At 50.5% G+C, this 17,635-nt stretch overlaps 5 protein-coding genes across 5 annotated transcripts; 1 reads left to right on the top strand and 4 right to left on the bottom strand.

Moving 5' to 3' along the window:
- Positions 1 to 1,272: 1,272 nt before the first annotated feature.
- On the bottom strand, positions 1,273 to 1,563 carry VFPPC_15818 (hypothetical protein; the record flags this gene model as incomplete). The annotated part of the gene is made up of 1 exon (XM_022428982.1): positions 1,273 to 1,563. The coding sequence occupies one exon, from the start codon at positions 1,561 to 1,563 to the stop codon at positions 1,273 to 1,275; it is 291 nt and encodes a 96-aa protein (XP_022284479.1).
- Positions 1,564 to 8,042: 6,479 nt separating this feature from the next.
- Positions 8,043 to 12,222, bottom strand: VFPPC_04590 (cytoskeleton assembly control protein Sla2; the record flags this gene model as incomplete). The annotated part of the gene is made up of 5 exons (XM_022428407.1): positions 8,043 to 8,045; positions 8,961 to 11,374; positions 11,434 to 11,915; positions 11,975 to 12,115; positions 12,191 to 12,222. 5 exons carry the CDS (start codon positions 12,220 to 12,222, stop codon positions 8,043 to 8,045), a joined length of 3,072 nt encoding a protein of 1,023 aa, XP_022284478.1.
- Positions 12,223 to 13,706: 1,484 nt separating this feature from the next.
- On the bottom strand, positions 13,707 to 14,439 carry VFPPC_13667 (60S ribosomal protein L21; the record flags this gene model as incomplete). Its single annotated transcript, XM_018291441.1, has 4 exons — positions 13,707 to 14,037; positions 14,155 to 14,202; positions 14,281 to 14,348; positions 14,404 to 14,439. The coding sequence occupies 4 exons, from the start codon at positions 14,437 to 14,439 to the stop codon at positions 13,707 to 13,709; spliced, it is 483 nt and encodes a 160-aa protein (XP_018145204.1).
- Positions 14,440 to 14,830: 391 nt separating this feature from the next.
- VFPPC_13666 (40S ribosomal protein S9) lies at positions 14,831 to 15,578 on the top strand (the record flags this gene model as incomplete). Its single annotated transcript, XM_018291440.1, has 3 exons — positions 14,831 to 14,895; positions 14,974 to 15,072; positions 15,167 to 15,578. The coding sequence occupies 3 exons, from the start codon at positions 14,831 to 14,833 to the stop codon at positions 15,576 to 15,578; spliced, it is 576 nt and encodes a 191-aa protein (XP_018145203.1).
- A 351-nt stretch (positions 15,579 to 15,929) lies between these two features.
- On the bottom strand, positions 15,930 to 17,321 carry VFPPC_04589 (pre-mRNA-splicing factor slu7; the record flags this gene model as incomplete). The annotated part of the gene is made up of 1 exon (XM_018283925.1): positions 15,930 to 17,321. One exon carries the CDS (start codon positions 17,319 to 17,321, stop codon positions 15,930 to 15,932), a length of 1,392 nt encoding a protein of 463 aa, XP_018145202.1.
- Positions 17,322 to 17,635: the final 314 nt, after the last annotated feature.

Genomic DNA, 17,635 nt, shown 5'->3' with positions numbered 1-17,635 from the left:
TGTGCTAAATGGCCAGGTTTCTCTCCTTTTCTCTGTGCGGTACCGCAGCACCAAGGCACACGAACAACCAGGTATTGTGGTACTGAGATCTGAGCAGCCCTACTTGGTGTGGAGGCGTTTAATATCGACAGGGCAGGCAAAAAGGACGGCCCTGCCCGTATCTAGCCTTGTAATACCCCGGTAGTTGGCACTGGTATGGAGAAAGGGATGTGACCCTGGGCTAGATTTCTTGTGTTACATGGAAAAAGTGGTGCTTTTTGATATCAAGTGCCATGTTGGAGCATCCAACGAGATTTCAATCTTGACAAATCGTTTCTCTGTGTTATTTTACAGATTTTGTGTAAAACGCTTCTTCTACTTAGACATTGCGAACCTACATCGGCGCCACATTGTCAAAGACCAGCCGTTCATGCCCAGAAATAAATGTTCCCGTCAGCTCCCGAGATACGGGGAAGAGAGACAGACATCGAGGTACCAGACGATCATGACGTAGCTTTCATCTGATATTTTGTTACATGTCAACGGTAGAAATCGCGCTGACCAAGTCTGCAATGCTTCTTGTCCTTTCGATGCCGTGAGTTTGTTGGATACGGTGTGACCCAGCTCGACGGCATGGAGTGTTGGTTGACAGTATCCACCTCGAAATGGGCCGTTGAGCAGTTAGGGAGAAGCATATGTTGGCCTACAAGGCTTGACAATATGACGCTGCTCCGTGCTTGACAATAGCGGCATCATGGTCGAGCGCTAAGCAACAAGGTTGCTGGCCGGATCGATAAAATCATAAGTTTTACGTCAATGCTCGAGATTGAGCAATTAATTCGGGCTGGCTATAGCGCCCGAGTTGATAGGACCCCCAGTTCCTAATTCCCAACTCCCAGTTCTCAGTTCCCAGTTCCCGCGAGGTCTGCGCTGCATGACAAAAAGACGGTGCGGTCACTTATTGGTGGTGGTCTGGTGTCAGAGTCAAAATTCTGGAAATAAAGCCCGAGGCAAGGTTCCCAACGCCAACATCCTGGTCCCGATAAAACCATGCCGCAGCTCTGTACGACCAAGCATCAGACATTTTGTGTGTATTTGTCCCCGAGTTTTCAACCAGAAAACACCAAGACATCATAGGGGAATAAGAAAAGTTTCCGAAACGTGGGGGACTACAATACAGATCGACATCTTTTGAAAAGGAAAGAGGCTTCACAGTTGGTTGTGTGCTTACAAGTGCAAAAAGGCCTGGAGATGGAAGAATCGATACGCACAATGCACCCCATGTCTTGAGTACTAATTGCCACCGCCCATCTGGCGAGAGTGGATGAGAACGTGGAACAGTCGAGGTCTGGGGTAGACAGGTTTCGGTTTTTTCGGGTTGCCGTTTCGATGAAAGAGCCAGAGAAGCGTCCGATGGTGACAACGAACCAGAATTGTTTCTCGGTTGACTCCTTGGAGGGTGTGGAAGTTTCTGCGTACAGGTACACAGGCAGGCACGGCGAAGAAAAACATATGAGACGAGACGAGACGAGACCAGGCCGTGGGGCTTTGTTCGCGGCTTTCAGAATAGCCAGTTGAGGTCATTGAGGAACTTGGGCCAGTAAATGCCAAAAGCCTTGGGGCGTCGGGAGCTTAGCCAGACTGCGCAAGCCTTGAACCATGTGAAGCCAACTCTTGCTGGAGGGTTGTAGACGGAACGGCAGCGGGTGTCTCGGTTGAGTAATTTGGCCAGATGCGCCCGCGCGGAGAGATTATGACAAAAAAGTAAAGACAAAGGAGCGGTCCAAGGTGTTGTGTTGTCAACGTTGTTTCCAGGCGCAAGTCGACGGCTTTGTTGTGACTAATGGCGGTGGTGGCAGTGGTGGTGGTGAAAGTTTCGAGTCCAGCCAACACTCACTGAATTGGCCATCGAATGTCGTCCGAACCAGCCAGGCTATCTTCCGAGGCGGCATCGTTGGAGATGGGGAGGGGGGTCAAATGGAATACTCCGTCCGTTGTTGATGTGAGAAGGGTCCATTCAAGGCGGTGTCTCAGCTCAAGCAGATTACTTGACTAGGGTACTTAAAGTAGCGGCAGGCGCAACACACAGGGCGGCCATGGCTTGCAACTTTTTAGCATGGTGAATACAGTGCTGTGCTGTATCAAATGGAAATGGGCATGTTCGAGACGTTTGAGTTGTGGTGAAGACTGGAGACTGGTCTAGTCCAGGATGTTGCGGGCGACATGAGGCTTGATGTTGATGGAGGTGAGGTCTGTTGCTTGATGAAGGGAAGGTGCACATGGACGTCAGCAATTTAGGAGCAATACGACACAAACACATGCGCTTACACAAACACACAAACACACATGCATGCACACATGCACACATGGCGTCGGCGATAGGGGCTAACTACCTAGGTAGCTAACTTCTAAAATAGAAACTACATTATCCAACTTTACGCCATTTGGGTGTATTTACAGTGCTGTGCAGACCGGGTACTGTACACATCTGTCAATTGAGTGCTTTGGCTGCATCTTCTTTGCGGCTCAACGCCTTCAACTCCGGCTCCTCCACGCAAAAAAGACGTGAGACATCTGGTTCTAGAGCCAAAATAAAAAAGAAGCCACCAAATCGACGCCATCGACGCCATCGACGCCATCAACGCCATCACCCTTTCAGCCCCTCGTTCTGAACCCTCAGCATCCTCAATTCCCCCAATCAGGCCTTGACATCTCCGAACAGAGAAACAAGTCATCGCACTGATCCTGGTCTGGCTATGGACCCTCGACCACTTATTCCCATGATACTCCATGCGTGCAAAGCAGACCTAGACCAGACTCTCTCCATACCCTTTCCATACATGCACTCTTAAACGGAGTGGCGCCTTCCTCAAGATATGTCTCCGATTAAGTCTCCGCCTTGCCCTGGCTGCTCTTTCCCTCAGTCTCCCACACACATGCATGCATCCAGCCCTCAATCTTGTACTCCGTACTCCGAGCCAGCCAGAACGAGACACCTTCAATTGTAGATTCTGATCGACGCGACTCAATGCTTCCACAATTCCTGCAAGCGTCAAGTCCAGTCCTCTTGCTGCCACCGGGTGCCGCTGCCGCCCGCTCGTGGTTCGCTTCCATGGCTTTCATTTCCCGCCTCCTAGTCCTTGATTCAGTTCGTCATCTGCCCATCGACGGCGCCAACCACGGCCAATTTCATCTCGACACAGCAAAGCCATGCCTTGCCTCCCAGCATTTTGCCATCTCTGTCTTTGTCACCGTTGTTGTGTGTCTATATGTCCCTCTCTCACTCGCTCTCTGACTCTCTAGCTCTCTCTTCCTCTTCGACCCTCGCTCGTTGTGGCGTCTCCGTCGAGCATGTCTCACTCAGCCGGTCTTTGCGCCATTGCCAGCCATCGAAATAGATCAATGCGTGCTGCCCAGTGTATCATGATCAAAAGCTCGCGCCTCATAATGTCCGTCTTTCTCGTTCCTGACTTCTCGAAATGGCAGGGTATGCTGCATAGCTCAGTGCGACTCACCATTTTTCCGACCATGGTGCATGGTGGCGGGCCAAGTGGCGTCAGAGTTCATCCATACAACTTACACGGCCACCATTTAGCACCCTACCTCGCAGGTATTCACGATGCAGATCGTTACAGTATAGTTCAGCACAGGACACGACAGGAGAGTGCGGCGGACTTTCTCGTCACAGTCGCTGTGTCAATATACAGACTTGCCCAGGGAAAGAGGCAATAATCCACGACGGCTCTCCTACTACTGCCATATGGCATGGACACGACTCGACAATGCCCTGATATTCCGCCCAGGAGTTGGCACGTCGGATCAGACGTGGCTTGGAGAGCCAAGTGGCTCAATGGTTAGTACGATCAAGACAAAGCTGTCATATGGTCGTGCTCGAATCTCTTCGATCAATCTCAACCCTGATGACTAGGATCGATAACGACATCATTGCACAGAAAGTCACATACGCACGAGTCAAACTACCCTGATGTGGCCGGAAGATACAGACAATTTCGATCGTTGGTCACGTTCGAATTTAGAAACGTTCAATTCCCTGCCAGTGCTCCTTGACACTTGACTTGCTGAGGGATTTCTTGCCTTTAGCGCTTGGATCTAAGAATAGACGCTTGTTGTCCCACTCACAACAGTTAGTTATATCGCTGCCTGGCGCGCGCTTGAACGTTCAAGGAGTAGCAATGCCGTCATACTCTCACATCACTGACCACCTTGCGCACCTCTTGCAAAACGTGATCTACTAGAGGCGCCAAAAACCACACTACCAATGCATCTCAGTCCTGCATATCGCGGACGCGTCCGTACAATAATACCTCCGACTTATACAGTACATGAAGAGAAGGCATTGTACACGGTGGCGAGTCATTCTATGAAGATGGACAATTTGACAAGTTCCTCCATTGGGTTTCACCTCAAAGGACAAGATGTTACTGTATCGAGACGTTGGCCATGATCTTCGTCAACTCCACCTCCACTCCTGCTATCTGAAGCCGCGCACCGCCCATCAGATGAGCATTCGATAGCTGCCATTGGAGCACGTACATGTTCAGTATGCAGCTAGTTAGCTGCTGTTCATTTCCTCCAGCGTCAAGGGCGTTCACTGCTCACTTACACCTCATCCTTGAATACCCCACATCTGTCATCACCTTATCTTCACTTCACATCTTGACATCTTGTGGATGAGGGGTCCACACCAGCTTCAAAGTTATACGCTCACCCCTCCTCCATCCCCGGCCAGTTCACTGATTCATTGGTGTATCAATGCATCCGTTCTGTCTCGTCGTGTATTGTTTTCCTCGTGGTAATGGTCAACCGTACGAGAGTGAGTCAGGCAGCAAACAGCGAGTTCACTTTTAACTCACTTGAGGCCCAAAGTGCAGCCGTACAGCAGGGTAGATGCCCTGGCAATGTACAGTACACTTGCCATGTCAGCCACGGCATATAATTATTCACAGCCAACTAAGTCATGTTTGAACGAGGATTAAAGCCTTGGTACGTTACAGCACAGCACAATATCGACGTTCGCTTTGCAAAATGCTAACGTGTCACAATTCACAATAGCACTCCGTGAGATATTGAGAACCCTTTCCAAGCGAAATACTTTTCCCATGTCTGGCAGCATTTTCTATTCCACTAGCGCCGTGATGCGGTCCTCAAGGGATCCCTATTAGGAATCCCGTTGGTAGTTGCGTTGGGCCGTTGCCTCCTCCAACTGTTGGTCAGATGCAAAATCGGCCCCAGGACCGTGGAGCCTCGGACCATGCCCGACTCTTCATCTACAGGACGTGATTCCGTCTGTTACGTATTCGTGCCAGCATGTCCAGCTCCATCGCTCACGTCCTTGGCTAACTTGAGTTTTGAAGAATGAGATGAACTGTGACATATTTCCACAAAACCATCGCCCGCCTGCAATGCAGCCACAAAGCGCCTTCTTAATACAGCGATATGACATGAGGCCAAAACGGCAGTGTTTCATGCATTTGTCTGTGTTTGGAAAATGCAGATCGTATAAGATAGGATGGTGTTTTTTTTTTTTTTGGCCGCCTTCCTTCTCTCATTAGTTTGAGGAATCGCTGCTGCCAATGCCTTCAGAAGTGCGCCCCTGGGCACGAGAATTGGGTGTCATGAGCGCGAGAAATGACTGCTCAAATGTGTCTTGACGGCCTAAAACATCAATTTCTGTTCCCCGGTCTTTGATCAATGACACGACGGGAGACATAAACCTTGGGCCAGGGATTACGCATTGCAACAGATCCAATTCAGTACAGGGTTATACCATCATGTAAACCCTCGTGCCGCGATCGAGGACAAAGGTACCTCTTTGTGATCCATGTCCCTCTCTGTCAGACCGGGCTTGTGGCTGGCCATAAAGCGCCTTCGCTGGTAAACGAGGCGCAAGGATAGCCGCAGGCCAACAAGGTCACCTGAGCACGAGCCCATCATGTTGCTCTGCGTCGCTTGGCGAGATGGAATTTCAAACATGTCACATATTTTGAAGCACAGCCAAGGGTTGCTGGCCCGCAACAGGACGCGAGACGGTTGAGCTAGTGTTCAACACACGCAGAGTGAGTGCTCCACGATGATCCTTGGCGGTGGCGTGGTCTTGCTCCGCATCAAACCAGAATGCTGCATGGTCCTCGGATATGGCTAGTTGACTGCAAAGAGACGCACAGAGAGCCAGAGACTACGAACTGTACTGTGCTTTGCTGTGCATCCAGGCAGCTCTATTCTTCTGATTGGAGGCATAGGACGGATTGCGCCGTACAGAGTAGAGGACTGTGGGAAGATTCGACTGGGGTATGCCTGCTTGGCCATTTCGACTATCCACGAGTCTTCGCATGCCTTGCCGAGACAAGACTGAATACATGTGCTATCTAGTACTGTGCCGGTACTTGCTGACTGCTTTTGTTTGCAGTACGGTATACGGAGCAGTGCTCGAGCAGCTCACGGTGATGGGGCCCTGATGAAGCTCGTCAAATCACCGATATGGCGTATCCATCACACCCTTCTCTCCATGGCGAGCCAACACAACACACATGAGAAGCTCGACGTCATCTTCTCATCTACTATTAGCAGCCGTTAGTTCCTATGAGCCGCCTTTGTTAGCTCTTAAAACCGCTCTTTTAAGCTTCCGGAACATGAACTAATGCCCTGCGTGAAAATCACAGCAGACCTGCTAGCGTCTGTCGTCTTGCGCCAATATGCTCCTTCTAGCAGCCACGTTTTCGTCATTCGGTATATTCCGCACACTTTGTGCAATGTAGGAGAATTGTCAGGCTGTGACGGGACTGAGTCTCTTTGTGTTCGTCTTGCCGTCCTGTGCGGTGCCAAACTTCAGATGTTCAATCAACCACCTCGTCTCGTCAGTAAAAAAAAATTACCGGATTCGGCAGGCCGATATCCCATCACAACTCTACACGGATCCCGTTTTCTCGTTCATACAGCTAGCCTTTGGATTCTTCCTCCGGTCATTGCAACCTAATGGGTTGGTTCTCGTCGGCGCATATCTACAGATGCTATTACATGGTGAGTGACTTCACGGTTTCAGGGAAGGGGGCTTTCGTTGGTCGAAACATTTATTCTTCAAAGTCCGTTCAACAGTCATACTTACTAGTCCTGTACCGGTACAGTACCGTACATTACTAAACAGTCCTCCGTAGGGTCCTCCATTCAGTCTCGACGCTCCATCTCAGACCAATCATTCCCAGTCTTGAATCCCATGCCTAGGCTCCCCCGTCTCAGCTCTGCCTCTCAGCTTTTGCCCAATCTTTCGGCAGGTCGGAAAGCTGAGCCTCCGTGGTGACCTTGACACTCAGATCACATATTGTCCCGTTCACAATTGACATTTCAATATGTTTCTCACACACCTCCTCGTGTCGTATTCCAACGAATGAATCCACCGCTTTTTTGTCCGCCGCTGAACCTGGGGCTACGAACAGCGACATTTTCCCCACTCCATTTTCTTTGCGAATCTTGTGAAACAACTTGGCTTTTTCCGTAGATTAGGACTGCTCTGCACTGTACTCCGTACTCGCTGTAGATTAGAGCGGCGTTGCAACGATCTGGGGATGACTCCGCCTCGGATGAGTACGTTGCTGCAAAAGGACCACAACAGGGCAACTTTCAATTTATTTAGTTCGTGGCGCCGCGGCAGGCGAAGACAAGGACAAGGTGGCTCACAGGAAACCTCAACAACGTGACCACATTGTGAGCGCCGTGCAGAGGGTCGGGTCTAGCCCCCAATGGTCGTGATGGTGCTTTCACTCGGGGGGTTCATGAGGCACTGTTGGTGATCAACACGTACAACAGCTACAGGTACAGGTACAGGTACGGCTCAGCACCGTGGGCAACATTTGCTCTTGGGACGGAAATAAAATAAAATAAAAATAAATAACAGAAACCCCTCCCCCCAAACAATCTGGCTTGTTGAAAAGGCTGCTGCAAACAAATCAACAAGTTTGAGACAGAGACGGCAACGCAGGGCATGTTTGCTCGTAGGGCTGTAAATCTCGCGCTTTTACAGCATGACCATCGAATGAGACGTCCCTCAACTACTCCTCCTGGTAAGAAATCTTACGCATCTCACCCAGCCGGTGTCGGGCGGCAGCCAATGAATTTTCCAATTTGAGAATCTCGACCTGTTGCGCAACCCACCCCAAGAGGGGTATCTTGTTAGCAAAAACCATCCTCCGGTCTGTGTTGAAGCCCATGTCAAATGTGAGATGTGGAGCGGTGGGAACAAGCCAGAAGCGACAGGGTACGACTAAGCACGACTGAGCAAAACTCAGCAGAGCTCAGCGGACATTTGCCAAAGAGAAGCCAGATTGTCCGCCACTAACGTGGACGATCCGGGGTCCCTTGAAGGGGGCTGAATGATGGGTGAACCTTGCAGGGCCATGCAGCAGCTTGCAGTATGCAAGAGGCCCGATCCAGTATGGACAACCTCATGACGTCTCAGACACCCCGGATACGCATCCGAGAACAGAGCCAAACACCTTGGCTTTGAGGTGTGTTAGACAAAGGGGGGGGGGGTTGCCACCCAAAGGAGAGGGCTTATATGTGGCTAATGGATCGGGTCACCTCAACGCGGCATTGCCGACACTTGAGGCTGGCCGAGATGTGGGATAAGGACATTGAAAGGGGAAGGGCGCTTAGGCTGTCCGGATACGGACACTGGACAGAAACGGCATAATGTAAAGGGTTGAAATAGGGAAACTGAATGCAAGAATGAGACACAAATGATGTAGGGTATGTCGGTGATGCTCTGGAAGAGGGAAGATCTGGACTTCGAGATTCAACAGGCACAGCACACAGGCACGCACAAATCTCGATAGACGCCGTGCTTGTGTCTCTGTGTGTAACTGTACGGGATTTGTAACGTGAATTGACCATCTTCTCCAGAAAATAGTACTGGACTGCACTGTACAGTACTGTGAAAACAAAAACGAAAGAAATTGTCTCATGCTTACCTGCTGTTCCATCTCGCGGACCTTGAATTCGTGAGCACCCAACTTGGCGTAGTCTTCTTGCTCATCGTCCTGGCTGCGCTCACGGATCATGCTCTGTACTTGGCGTACCAAGGCTCTGCATGCCGCCCCGACTGCCTTGCTTGCCTGCTCGAGGTTCTCCTGGCTCTGGGACCTGAATCCTGCCTTTACTCTGCTTGCGGCCACCAACTGCGCCGTGGACGCGGCCACATCATTGGACGCAACGATGAGCTGCTCTGGGCTGTTGCGGCCCGAGATGACTCCATCCGATGTCTCGATCAAAGTGTTCGTCGACGATGCTACCGCCTTGGCGGCCGAGATCAATCCCTCAGTCCAACGATTATTCTTCTTGTAAAATGCTGTTCGTGATGACGATCCACGTCCTGCTTGGACAATCTCTTGCTGTGTGACTGTAGCTGCTTTGATGAGTCGCGTGATGGCGTTGGTGATGGCCATGGCAGCATCCAGGATCGAGTCGTGTACCTTGAGTTCATACGTAGAATAGCCGTCTCGGGGTTTGTTTTTGAGCTTGGCAAGGCGGGCTGCGGCGGCGGCAATGGCATCAGCCGCCTTGTTCAGCTCGGAATCAACTAGATCTCCAAGATCACCCTTGTTATTTGTGAGCCTTCCAAATCCTGGTGCAAATGCCTCAACCAGTTTGTTGAGTTTTTGAAGATTCATTTGAACATCATGATTCCTATTGATGACAACATCGATTTTTTGATCTGTGTCAAGTTCCTCCAGACGAACACTAAGCAAGTTGCGGAAGAACTTGATGCTGGACTCTGCGGACTGTCGTGCCCCGTTCATCAAAGAATCCGTCTTCTTGTCATCAGTAGCCAATCTGCTTAGACCCTTGGTGTTACCGCAAACGTCCGCAATAGCACCTGCAAAGACGCTGATAGCCTTGATCAGTTCTTTGTGAGTACTGTTTGGGCCGTCAGCGATGAAGCTGTTGAAGGCCGTGGCGAACTCGGTTGCGCTATCTGAAGCCTTTTCGATCTGTGACAATGCGAATGACGGGGAAGCATTCTGGTTTCCAGCCTGCATAGACGAGTCCAGTTCGTACAAGGCATCGTCGACGCGAGAAACACCCGCCTCCAAGACGGAATCAATGATGTTGTTGATCTTGTCAAGGTTGGACATTATCAACGCATCAATCTGTCCATCCAGGGCATGGTCCGTCTCGCCATGATTCTGCTCGAGGTCATTCAACTTAACTAGAGCTTCGTCCATGCCAGCCTTGTAGACTTCGAGTTCCACTTCCTTGTCCCGCAAAAGTTGTTCGAGGTCAGAGTTTCCGTCTCTCATCCGGGATTGCGAATCCTCCAAAGCTCTGGACTTGTTGCGAAGGGCTTCTTCTAGATCGCTCATTTCGCGGTTATACTTGGCCAGCATGGTCGATAGCTCATTACCTTTGCTGCGCTCCAAATTATCCGCACGATCTTGGGCCATGCGAAGTTCACGCTTAAGCTTCTCGACTTCGTCCTTGTTGCTCCCGTTGAGTCGGTCCTTGTCGTGGAGAGCTCTGTCTCGCTCGCGGATCATGTCGGCCAACTCGAGGTTCTTTGTCTTGATTTCCCGCTCCAGTTTCTCTCTTCTGTCGATGGCCTCCTGCGCGCTTGCAGCTTTCAACTGAACTGCCTTGAACTTCTGCAAAAGATCTAGATGTTCATGTCGCAGCTGGGAGTACAGCTTCGCCAGCGACTCATATTTTGTCCTCCAAGTATTTACCTGCTCCTGCAAGGCTCGGATTTGGTCATCCTTGCTAGTGATCTGCTGTCCAAGACTGTTCTGAATATGTGACAGCTCTCCTTCCAGGGCCTTAACCCGCTGATCGTACTGCTGGAGCATCAGTTGATCCCGTTCATACTGTGCCCGGGCATTGAGATTTTCGCGTTCCAGTTCCGCCAGGCGGCCCTGTGTCTGCCATTGAGCCTGCTGTGCCAAGAGAGCTTCTTGCTCTCTTTGCTGTTGCTCAGCTAGCCGGCGTTGTTGCTCCTCAAAGTCACGCTGCGCCTGCTGTTGAGCTTGCTGCTGAGCAAGAAGTGCTGCCTGTTGCCTCTCTTCAAGAACTCTTTGCTGCTCTTCGTATTCTCTGTTCTGCCTGTCCAGCTCACTCTTCCAAAACTCTGAGATCTCGTCGGGTTCCTGAGATTTTGGCTCTACAGGGGGGGTTGGGTTTCTTTCAATTTCTTGTTTAGGTCTGGCAGGCAGCGCTGGAGCTTCGTCATCGTCGGCGAGCAAATTAGGCGGATCTTGAGGTAGCTTGGGAATGGTAATCAGGCTTGTAAGATAGCGTAGGTTCGAGCATTCGTAGTAAAATTTGACGAGTCGGTAATGCTGAGCGTCGTATCTTTGCCGAAGGGGTTGCAAAGCCTCGTCGTCTCCCGTAACTATCCCTCATGTCAGTAACTCTCATACCGGGAAAATGACAGGTCGATTGTGTCCCTACTTGAGTGCATCGCTCGAAGCATGCTAGTGATAAACTTGTAGATGCCATAGCTCTCTTGAACAAGCGGTACCAACGCAGAAATACGGCACTCGTTATTTCCAACATTTCTGAAGTGGGAAAAGATCAACTTTTGGAACTGCTCAATCTTGTCTTGCAACACCATGAGGTCGGTGATAGTCTCATAGCCTTCATTCGGGTCATTGATTGCTTTCAGGCTGAGGTATTCTTCGTATTCGAACGTGCCGTTGAACTCGGGATGCTGTTGGTGAAACGAAAGCTTCGCAAGCAGGTAGTAGACGTATTCACGAATTAACGGTCCGTAGCCACGTATCCCCTCACCCTGCATTCCACGATTCAAGCCATCAATCCATCCACGGTTACCCATGGCTTCTTTGATGGCAGATGGATGGCCCTCCTGAAGAACTTTGTGAATTGTGATCAGAGCTTTGAATGTCTGAACCTCGTCCGCCATGATAGGTTGCCTGTTTCAGTTGGTCAGCACTCGTTGGAGTGTCGCAAGCCCTTCGTGGTAGGATCATACACTTTGATGCCTGACCAAAAGGCCAGGGATGACCTGTGGTCCCAAGTGTAAACAATACATGCCCTCACATGCTTGCGCTTTGGGGATATCTCATCGCTGTTGGTAGCCTTCTTGATGCTGATGGCTAACTCTTGGTCGGTCCTGGGCACATTCCAAGGTTAGGGTTTGTAGCCTGACGAGAAGCAATTACAGGGGAGCCTAGAGGACGCAACCCACTTAGTGTGTTCTGTGGTTCGTAACGAAGTCATGGTTGCGACTGTTTCGAAGAGTTGTCGAGATGTTGGAGCTCTAGTAAGGGGTGCAGTGCGTGGTTAGTCCGTCGTGAGCACTCACCCCACCCGCACGAAGTCAAACACAAATCGTACAGTTGTTGAAGTATTAGGCCCGGTCGCAAGAGCTGTAAGAAGGAGGGTTTGTAAATCAGAATTGGTCTCGCAACGGCACCAACTTTGAGCTTTTGGGCGGAGCTGTCGTGGATGCTGTCGTCACCCTCGATGCTGCAGACCAAGGCTCCATCGAACCTGACAACATGACAGTGGCTGGGCCGGTCCGAACTTGCATCACCAAGTGGGTCCTCTTGCCATCCTCGCGCTTCGGTTGGCTCAACCTACTGTAGCTTGCTGCATCTTGACTTACCCTGGAGCTTCTAGAAGGCGAGTTCCAAAACAGTTGTCTAAATCGTGAGATTCTTTGCGCGGCAAACTGGTTGAGAAATCCAACTGTTGCCATAATTTTAGTCTTACCTTGATACGGCTCCTATGTCATTTTACGGCCTCTCTTATCTGTTTTGGCGGATAAATCAATGTCGGAGGTAGCTGGGTCCCGCACTGCCGCGTCATGTCGACTCGTGGTTCTCCTCGCCACATGTAGATCGAGGAACTGAAGTCTGTGGTAACACCACACACAAACAAGAAATAAAGTGCACATAATGTGAATGAGAAAGGAGCGCTGGCCACTGTACCAGAAGCGCAAGCTAGATACCCAATCAAGCCAACGGCGCCTCAGCTCACCTTTCAGTCACTCCGCCGGCACTCTTGGAACAGTTCAGGGTAGTCTGATGTAAATCATAAGATAAGGATTGCGGCAAATTTTCAACGCTGAGTGGAAAGATGTGAGGGCAAAGGAAGAGCAGAATTGAACAAGACGATGCAGGCACGGGGTGAGTTACGTGGCCAAAAACTGGCGTTGTGCCGCAACTGATACCATCGGCGTGCGGGAGTGGTTTGAAACCACAGGATTGATACCCAGATCTGTGCTGATAAGCGACAGACAGCTCAACAGTAGACGCCCCAAGAAATATTGACTTTCCGAAGAATGCTCACCACACAAATTGGTCAGTATGACTGCCTTGAGTTGCCCGTTCCATCACGAGTTTACTGTGTACCAACACATGGTAGCGTGGTTCAAAAAGTTAGCGATTAGCCTGCTTCTACTTGCCTTGGCAGATAGTTTTCGAGAATCACGGTTCTGTAGCAACTCAGCTCCTCGGACACTACAGAGATATAACGGCCGGCCGCCACATGTGCTATACATACTGGTCCAATCCCGCAAAGCATTACAGAGGATCATGCACCAATTGAAACGCAAGCATCATAGAATTTGAAGATGTCACCTGGTTTTTATTTCCTATCGACATCGAAAATGCAGACCTTGCCATGCTGAGTTCTTTCCCATCCGGACGCAACACCACAAGAAAACCAAGCCCCAATCATTTTCCACCAACATACACCTTTTAGATCGTAGTCTCGTAAGGCAAAGGAGTAACAGTCTCAGGAGGGTTGTCGGTCAGAGAGACAGTGCGGGCTTCCCGGGGAAGAGCAGGCAATCGCTTAACCTGGACGGTAACACCATCGGCGGCGGCCTTCTTCTTGGCCTCGGCGTTGGACTTGACTCGCTTCAGGAAATCCTCACGAGATCTGGAGGGCTGGACGTGCTCGATGCGGACGTTGATGCGCTTCTCGATGTATCGGTGCCAGACCTTCTTGTAGATGATGACACCAACAGAGCTCTTGGTGACGTTGTAGACAACGCCAGTCTTGCCGTGGTAGACCTTGTAGGGCATACTATTCAACCATAATATCAGTATCCTGTTGCCGCCAATGCAAGACAAATGTATCCCAGCGAATTCGTCGTATTCGTGAGTTTGCCTTGTCAGAACATATCTTGAATAAGTTTCTTACCCCTTCTGAACGGCACCGTTGACCTTGATGTCAACAATATCGCCAACACTGTATATCCACAATCAGTTTTCCGCTCATTTCGACTCCAAAATTTTCCAGCATCATTCGATTGTCGGGTTTACGAACCGGTACGTCTTCAGGTACGTGTTCAGGGCGATCATGCCCTTCTGGCGGAAGTTGCGGCTAAAGGCATACTAATTCGACGTTAGTTTTTTGTCGTAAATCGCATTTCGAAATGATTATACGCACGCGGGTGCCCGCTCGCTTTCCGTAAGAGTGACCCATCTCGTCTTATTTGGCGAACAACGGGTTCGTGATCGAGGAATTGGCGAAGGTGTACGGATAGAGCCCTCCGCTTGTGGGTGTGTCGAATTTGCGGGTGGTTGTGGGAGCGGCAGCTTAGATAATCCGATATTTTTTTTCCGCTAAGATTTCAACTAGGGCATGACCATGGGTGGTGGGGCAGATGTGGTGCGGATTTCTTAGGGTTCAGAAAGCGAGCCGCACGTGACCAATTTAGCTCCAGCGAAATTTCACCTCCCCACAAGGTGAAAGATTTCTGGACTTTGTGTGTGTGCGCAACCGTTCCATCTTCAGCCATCACCACAGGAGCAAGTCAAGTAAGTCTGAGCGCCAGAAAATATCTTCAATTCCAAGTGTTAATAGCTTTTTCAGGATGCCTCCCCGCGCCCATTCGAAGACGTCCCGTGTCCCCCGCAGACCTTTCGAGTCTGCTCGATTGTCAGTACCACCGGCCACTGAACTAGAGCTTGACTCTGTTTAAGTCGATTGTGAACGAAACTGACCTATATGCAACAGGGACTCTGAGTTGAAGCTCGTTGGCGAGTATGGTCTGCGCAATAAGCGTGAGGTCTGGAGAGTCGGTCTGACTCTGTCCAAGATTCGTCGTGCTGCCCGGTATGTGATATTTCAGGGTTCCCGATACATCTTGAAAACCATGTATTGAGGAGGGGGAGAGTCTACATCGGCAATTGCTAACACTCCAATGCAGTCAGCTTCTTACCCTCGATGAGAAGGACCCCAAGCGTCTGTTCGAAGGCAATGCCCTCATTCGCCGTCTCGTTCGTGTCGGTGTCCTCGACGAGTCCCGCATGAAGCTCGATTACGTGCTTGCCCTTAAGATCGAGGATTTCTTGGAGCGCCGTCTCCAGACTTGTGTCTACAAGCTCGGTCTTGCCAAGTCTATCCACCACGCCCGTGTCCTCATCCGCCAGCGCCACATCCGCGTTGGCAAGCAGATCGTCAACGTTCCTTCTTTCATCGTCCGTCTCGATTCCCAGAAGCACATCGACTTCGCTCTGAACTCGCCATTCGGCAGCGGTCGCCCTGGCCGTGTCCGCAGAAAGAAGGCCAAGGCTGCCGAGGGCGGTGCTGATGGCGAGGAGGAGGAGGATGACGAGTAAATGCATTGTACGTCCTGATGGTTCTCCGGCTGGTATGGGGATAATGATTCGGTATACCGCTCATGGGAGGGAAAAAACAACTCGTCATAGCTTGCGGCGTTGGCCAAAGGATAAAAAATGGAATGAATTTTACCCAATACCAATGAATTTGACCATAACTGCATTGTCTGTTTTCCGATCGTGACTGGCTTGGATATTATGTAGTATACTGCCTCATCGCCTGCCCACGCAACAGCCCGAGAGGACAGTGTTGCATTACACTTTAGTACTTCGCAATAGACTATTTACTCCAGCAAACAACGTCGCCAGAAAGTATGACTTGGCTTTACAATATATTACATGCTACGCTTACTAGCTTAGTAATTCGTCCTTGCCTAGGAGCTTTGCCATAGGATCATCTGCTGCCGCTCTTTTTTTCCGATACTCGTCTAATTCTGCTTCCGAGATGCCGTTCAACATTTCCTCCCGGGTGCGCTTCTTCGCGTTAATCCCTGACGGCTCTTCTTTTGTGGGTTCTTCCGTTTGGGTGTCATCCTCCTTTGCCTCCTCTGGAGCTTCAATCAAGTTTGCGCCACTCCTTTGTCGTTCAGCTGCTTCCCAGGCTTCTTTCCCCTCTTCGCCAGTGCAGTAACTATTCTTCACAAATGAGTGGCAACAGGCATATCCCCATTTGAAATTTGACCACCAGCTGCCCCATACAGAAGTATGATTGTTGATCAACACATCCTCGGCATACTTTGACTTGGCTGCCTTCCGCGGCGCTCCCTTGATCAATCCAGCCTCATCGTATTCCACATATGATTCAGACTCGGTGACCATCATATTACGCAACGCCGCAGGCATGGCTTTCTGATCACTTTGTCCATACTTCTCCAGAAGTTGTTGCTCGCGTTCCGCACGCTGTTTCTCCGCCTCCTCCAGTTCCTTTTTTCGGTAGAATGCACCAGCAGTGGGATTTGCTTGCAAATGCTGTGATGTGTCGCCGCTTTTTTCTTGTGCCTCCCAAGCATATCTTTGGGCCTTTTCAAACTCCCCAGCCTCACCCGAGGATCGCATGAATCCCTCCTCAGCGAAAAGGTCTGCAGCTTTACCGCCTGTCGCTCCGCCGTCAACCAATGATCTTGTCTTGGGATCATATTTCGCAGATTCTAAATCGAGGTTCAGGAGGTATTTTGCTGTATCCTCCCTAATTCGCAGTTGCCGCGTTGCCGTGCTCTGATGTTTACTCATGTCATTTTCCTCGGCATATTTGTCGCCGTCTTCGGAGCCTTCGTCACCGTTTTGCGCTTTTTGTGATTTCTTTCGCAAGTCCTCCATCTGATTGAACTCATCCACCACAGTTCGATATTCTTTAGAGTCGTAACCGTTCCAGCGGTCTCGCTTAGCATCCCACCCTAAGTTGACATCCTGGATGACCTCGTCTGCTTGGATGTCCTTGCCACTCCACTTGGCGCCCTTGGCTCTAGGACGACTCAGGCAGTCTTTCGCTTTGTGCGTCATGGCACCGCAGTTTTCACAAGCGCCCTTTCGATATTTCGTCGCGGCTGGTCCGGACTTTCGACCTCGATCATACCATTGTGATGACTCCTTCTTATCCTCTCGTCGCTGATGCTTGAGATAGTCATTATCGTCGCCTTCTTCTCCAGCATAAAACGGTCTTTTACTGATAAAAGACGGGATGTATATGTTCTCCTCCTTGTTTGCCGCGCCTGTCTCAGGCTTGCGAGGAGGAGCGGGCGGCATCGTTGCGCTGATCCTACCAGAGCGTTTGGGATTGAGGAATCAGGGGAAATATTGTAGATAGAGGTCTGTGTACAGATCTTATGGTGAGTGCTCCCTACACTTCCATAATTCGTGGGCAGGTTTGTCGTCGCTGTCGCATTAGAAAGCATGGATGTTGTGAGCGTTCGAGGGACCCTGGAGATATGGCAGAGAGCTAGGCACTTATCTCCACGTGACCACGCGAGACTAGTGCGTCAGAGTTCACCCATCTTGTCGCGTGCAACGTGCTGCTTTAAGCGTGAATCCCCAAGAAGCCCGTTCGTGTTGCAATTCGA

This window comes from Pochonia chlamydosporia, chromosome 3, assembly GCF_001653235.2.
Source record: "Pochonia chlamydosporia 170 chromosome 3, whole genome shotgun sequence".
Lineage (NCBI taxonomy): Eukaryota > Fungi > Ascomycota > Sordariomycetes > Hypocreales > Clavicipitaceae > Pochonia > Pochonia chlamydosporia.
This window is presented reverse-complemented; position numbering and strand designations above follow the sequence as displayed.